We start from the raw sequence: 6177 nt of genomic DNA on the forward strand, positions 1-6177 counted from the left end.
TATTGAAAACCAGACATATTTTTTTTATGTGTGTTTTTTTTATGTTAACGTTATTCATAATTATTGGTGTGACCACAAATTGTCATTGAATGCATAATAAATATTTGTCAGGTTTTCCAAGGACCACATTTTTGTAACACATTTTTTACACAATAAAAACGTTTTGAATCTATATTTAGAAATTTAGCTTATATTGTTTATGTATTTACTTTACAATCCCTACCTCATGCCTATATATATTCAGGAATTGTTTAGTTCTAGATGTATAACTACAAAGAATATCGAAATCACATAGATAAAAAAATGGTATGTTCTTTCAACAATATATAATTGTTTTGTATATGTATTACTTATATTTTTCTATTGCAAATTTTATCGTTGGCATGCATATAAAATATATATAGGTATATGCAGGCTCAGGCAGATATCATACAAGGCGGTCCATGGGGAGGTTTTGGTGGAGACCCCTGGCTGGTCACAACTAACGGTGGTAGGGTTTATTCCATCAAAATCGTAAGTAGAACCGGAGGAGCTGATAGCTGCATTACTTCCCTCGAGTTCTTTTATACCGATAAAGATAATGTTAAACATTCTTCTAAAAAATTTGGTAATCTCAGCGGCAATGCTGAAACAGTAAGTTGCACTTGATCAATCTTGATATTATGTTGAAACAATGATGGTATTATATGATTTTTTTTGTGTGTTTAGTTGAACTTTGCGGATGATGAGGACATCGTTGAAGTTAAAGGAACATTCGGAGCACTTTATCATATGACAGTTATAACGTCACTCACTTTTGTGACCAACAAAAAAGTTTATGGTCCATTTGGCAGGTTGACCAGCAACGTGCTGGGTTCTTTTGAGACTAAAGGTAGGTTTGAGGGATTCTTCGGAAGAAGTGGTGATGTGATTGACTCGTTGGGTGCCGTACTTTTTCCCAAATAGAAACATGATGCAATGTTGGGATTGAATAAGAAGCGTAGGGAAATTTGAATAAGAGTTGTGAGATTCAACTCGATATGTATTTGCGCCTTTTATGATTTACGATTTTAATAAGCATATACCTCATGCACTGTATTTTCTAAATAATGTAATCCCTAAAAGTTTCTTAATGGATATGCTATCTTTCATGTTATGCTTGATTGAGTAGTAAATATCTTATTGTTAAGTTGATTGATAAAACAACTTGAAAGAAAAACAAAGAACCAAAGAGGCATCTAGGGTTCGAGGTTTCTTGGGGAGAGCTATAATTATAATATGATATTGTACAAACTGACTGATCAACCTCTTTTATATATAAACACAGCAACTGGTCAGTAATTAACCAAAAAATAACTAATACAAATAAGAATGATTTAAAAATAAAGCTTAGACATGTTGTAACGTTATTAGTTATGAACTTTTCAACAATACTTAGTTGTTTCAAGGAGACTCAATAAATACAATTCAACTTATTCTTTATTTTTTCTATTTGAAATAATATACCGGAACTAAAATAAAAACACGATTAAAATAATTTTGTGTAAAATAAATAAATAAAGCCTAGAACGTTAATGGAAAAAGCAGTGGGATAAACCGGAAAAGTAAATCGTCGTTGTGTTTACGAAAACAACCCATTTGCTCCTATTTTGGTATGTTGTAAGGTGCTCTTTTCCTTTGATGTCGATGATTCAAAATATGTGATAGACACTAATGTGGTATTATGATTATTAAGAGTAAATTAGATTCTCGCTTAAAGCGACCATTGCGTTCTCATATAAAAATCAAATTACGGCTTACTTCCTTAACTTGACGAATCAATAGACACAATTATGGATTCATCATGATCAATGTATGTATAGGTACATGATTAATGGCTCATTAACCAATGATAATTTGTCACATAACCAATAAATAACGACATGTTGACACCTTTTGGTTTCGAGCTAATAAACATGACATATACACATTATTGCGACTCGATCGTCACAAAAATTTGTAAAAAAAGTGATAGATAAGTATTTGTTGGTTTCTACCTAAACCTCGCCCCCGTCATACATATTATACAAAGGGGAAAGTTAATGTACAAACTAAGAAACCATACTAGTGGTGTAATTATATAAAGTTATTTTGTATGCAGTTTTTTGTGTATAATGTAATTGCACAACTTGTATATATAATTACATTATTTGATTCGCATGCTTAGCACGTTAATTTAATATGTATTTGATCCAAATCCTAGAGGAAAGTTAACACACAAACTAAAAAAATAGCACTAAACATGCGAATCAAATAGTGTAATTATATATACAAGTAGTGTAATTATGTATTTACATTGTAGTGTAATTACACTTGCTATAATTACACTACATGATTCTCACTTTTGCACGTTAAATTAATTTGTGTGTATGTGTATTCAAAGTTCTAGAACTGTCCCTCTTGTTTCTCCATGCATTCTCTCCCAAATGTTTTGAAATCGTTTAATTAAAAAAAAAAGGTTGTAAGACTCATTGGATTCTAAAACAAGCGCTAGAAAATATGAAAGTCTAAGTCTCGACCTACAAGTGCCTATATATTAACTTGCAAAAACAATTTAGGTCTATTGTTTCATTTTCAATACTTAAGCGTTTCATGACCGTGTTTCATTCACCTAGTTAAACATGTTTCAAATGTGTGTCAACTTAAGCATGATTCGACGATCTATTAGTGATAAGTTTTGTGACTCTTATTTATATGAATTTTACATAAATATTAATATATGGTTTTTGCCTCTTAACATTATGTCGGTTTTCATATTTGAACATGTTCGCTTTTATCGTTATAATATATACACATTATATATTTTTGGTTTCTAGATATTCACGAGTCTGAAAATATTGTATATCATAATACATGCCCAATATCATAATAACAATGTAATCAAAATAAAGGTGTGAATTACAATTATTAAAGTGAAGAAAACCACCTTTTCTCTAAGATCCTAGAAGGTAGTTTTTCCATTCGGTCTCGTAGCTTCAAAGTTTGCCCGTTGGCTGTCAAAATCTTTCTGCATCGCTCAAGTCCCAGATCGGTCTGAGATCCTTCAAGCTCCCTCACAAGCCCAAGATGATCAACTCCATAGATTCCATTCTTCAACTGTTACATATAGATTTATTTGGTCCTATCCATCCATTGGCAATCGGCCGAAAAGCCCATTATCTTATGATTACTGATGATTATTCTCATTTCAATTGAACTTTTCTTTTAGGGCACAAGGATGAAACCTCTTAGTTTTTTATCAAATTCATTACTCTCATTGAGAGGTAGACAGACAAAAAGGTGAAGAAGCGACAACGGGATAGAGTTTTTTAACAGAACAGTGAATGACTTCTGTAGTTCAAATGGAATAGACCGCCATTTTAGTGCACCTTATACTCCGCAACAAAATGGAGTTGCTGAATATCGGAACAGAACACTGATTGAAGTTGCTAGAACAATGTTGTCGGGTTTCAAACTTCATTTGTTTTTTTGGGGTGAAGCATTCAACACTGCTTGCTTCATGCAAAACCGTGTGATCATTAACAAGCGCTTGAAGAAGACTCCATTTGAAGTCTACTACAAGACAAAGCCGCAAGTCAACTACTTCAAGACGTTTGGATGTCCATTCACCCTACTCCATAGTCCATACAGGTGCTCAACCTGATCCTAAGTTTGCTGAAAAAGCCGATGAGTGTTATTTTGTTGGGTACGCTGCAAACAAAACCGCTTATAAATAAGAAGACTAAGCTAATACTGGAATCATTCAATGTTTACTGGCAAGAGGTTAACACTACTAATGCTCGCACGGTGCAGACTGGTTGTTTGATTATGAATACATGTTCAAACAGTTCTGTGGCATGTATACTCCACCAACTGCAAACACTCAAGTTCCATCTTCTATACCTGAACCTCTGTTGAAGCAATCCGTTATCAACAGTTTGTCTGAAGTGAGTTTACCTGCTGAACCTTCCAATAGAATTGTACCATATGTTGCACCACGAGTTGATCCCCTACTAGAAAACAATAATGGTCAAGTTGTGAATAACCTTGCTCCTCAGTCTGCTAACACAACTGATCTAGTTGTTGTTGAAGATGATTTGACACCGACTCTGATGATTCTTATATGCCTGCCGATAATGTCTAACACGTTCAAGCTGAACCTACACCCGAAGTTCAGATAGCTCCAATTGTAGTAGAATCTGTTTTCACACCTCCATCTTCTTATGAAATTGCTCAAGCTATGGTTGCTACTGAACCCACTGCTGGTGAATCTGATAATACTGCATCAACTTCGGTTAATACATTTGTTGTTCCTTACGGCGAACATCTATGGGATGAACCAATTCCACAAAAACATCCAGTTGATCAACCTGACTCTATTCAATCAGCCAATGATGTTCTCATCATTGCTCCTCACATATTTCATCAACTTGAGAATCTGAAGGTTAATCTTCAAGCAGAGCATGTCACCCTTGTTGATGATATACCTCAACTGCCCATCCATCGAAGTCATCTCACAGAAAAACATCATTGGTTCTCCATCTGCTAGCATCCAAACAAGGGGCAAGCCTGGTACCATTAACATATGTCTTTTTCTTGTTTTATTTCACATGCCAAACAGAAGGAATACAAGGTAGCTCTTAAGGAAAGCTCGTGGGTTGAAGCTATGCAAGATGAGCTGTTAAAAATCAAGAAGCTCCATGTGTGGAGGCTAGTCAAGATTCCAGAGAACAAGAAAGCCATTGGGACTAAGTGTATATTTAGGAACACAAAAGATGATAAGGGGTGATTATAAGAAACAAAGCAAGATCGTTTGTACAAGGTTTCTCTCAACATGAAGATCCTGATTATGATGAAGTGTATGCTCCTATTGCTAGGCTTGAGGCAGTTCGTCTCTTTCTAGCCTATGCTTCATACATGGACTTCAAGGTATATTAAATGGATGTGAAGACTGCCTTCTTGTATAGGAAAACGAAAGAAGAGATCTATGTCAAGCAACCACGAGGTTTTGAGGATCCATATCGTCCTAAGCATGTCTATCGTCTTGATAAAGCCCTATATACCTTAGTTCGTTTATTCACTAGTTTTAACTTTTTATTCTGGGAACTTCGATACTTCATACGTGTCTATTGTATTTCAGGTCATAGACGTTAAAGAAACTAATTTGGACCTGTTGAGGCACGGGATGAAGACCCGGGACGTCCAGCAAGCAAAACAATGCAAAAGAATAATTGCTACTGGTGAAGAGACCCATCGCGATACGCGATGGGCAAGACAGAAGACCCATCGGGTATCGCGATAGGCATCAAATGAAGAGTTGACCATTGTCCATCGTGATACGCGATGGACCACAGAAGACCCCATCGCGTATTGCGATGGGTGACACATACGGTAATGTTAAGTTTTTTATGTATTTCTCAAAATCTCTACCCTATCTCTCCATAACTTATTCCAGGCAATTTTCAGAGCAAGAAAGAGGCGATTCCACCATTCCGGGTTCATACCGAGGTCACGTTTATGTTCCATTTCATCATTAATTGATGATTACATGATGTCGAGGCTCGGCTAATCTCTCGTTTCATTCACGGGATGTAAAGTTTGTATTTCATTCAGTTTTTAATGTAACCAAGACAGACTATTTGTAATTATCGTTGATTGACCTATGAGTATGATATTTAGTATTGTTGTGCATTTAATCGGTTTAGGTTTACGTTGATCAAAATGATTAGTTTTCTAGTTTCTATAGTAATTGCTCATAGGGTTGTTTTGACTAGATTGAATACAACAAAGCACACAATTTCCCTTAGTTGAGTCACACGTGCAGTGGGTACCGTTTGATAACCAGTGTCGTGTGTTAGAGCGATTGCTGGTGCTTAAGGTTTAACTAGTTAATCAATGTTTAGTCAGTCTGTGATAATTAATCGGTTAGGTTGCATGAGAAACTGTTTAAATTATATTCTTGAACCCCGGGGATGATTGATCTTTGTTAATTGCTTGAATTCGTGAATTTGCTTAATCATTATTAAAACCAATTTACTTGCTTGTGTGACCAGCACTAAAATATATTACTTCATAATACTGAAACTTGTTTGCATGATTTACATTGACCACGTACTCCTTGTGTTCAACACCCTACTTACCCTAGCTTGATTAGGTGATTAAGAACTGATATTACTTATT

At 35.1% G+C, this 6177-nt stretch overlaps 1 protein-coding gene across 1 annotated transcript; it reads left to right on the plus strand.

Annotated features, from left to right (window-relative positions):
* The first annotated feature begins 246 nt into the window (after positions 1-246).
* On the plus strand, positions 247-1154 carry LOC143597553 (horcolin-like). Its single transcript, XM_077076034.1, has 3 exons — positions 247-306; positions 415-633; positions 709-1154. Exons 1-3 carry the CDS (start codon positions 262-264, stop codon positions 943-945), a joined length of 501 nt encoding a protein of 166 aa, XP_076932149.1. The 5' UTR covers positions 247-261; the 3' UTR covers positions 946-1154.
* The last annotated feature ends 5023 nt before the right edge of the window (positions 1155-6177 follow it).

Source organism: Bidens hawaiensis, unplaced genomic scaffold (assembly GCF_021521415.1).
Source record: "Bidens hawaiensis isolate Kalapana, Puna unplaced genomic scaffold, B.hawaiensis_p1.1 tig00048504_1, whole genome shotgun sequence".
Lineage (NCBI taxonomy): Eukaryota > Viridiplantae > Streptophyta > Magnoliopsida > Asterales > Asteraceae > Bidens > Bidens hawaiensis.

Excerpts from the sequence above, each read along its gene's own strand:
- LOC143597553 (XM_077076034.1), top strand. The coding sequence starts at position 262 with ATGTATAACTACAAAGAATATCGAAATCACATAGATAAAAAAATG. Across the intron at positions 307-414 it reads ATCACATAGATAAAAAAATG|GCTCAGGCAGATATCATACA; the intron begins GTATGTTCTTTC and ends AGGTATATGCAG. Across the intron at positions 634-708 it reads TCAGCGGCAATGCTGAAACA|TTGAACTTTGCGGATGATGA; the intron begins GTAAGTTGCACT and ends TTGTGTGTTTAG.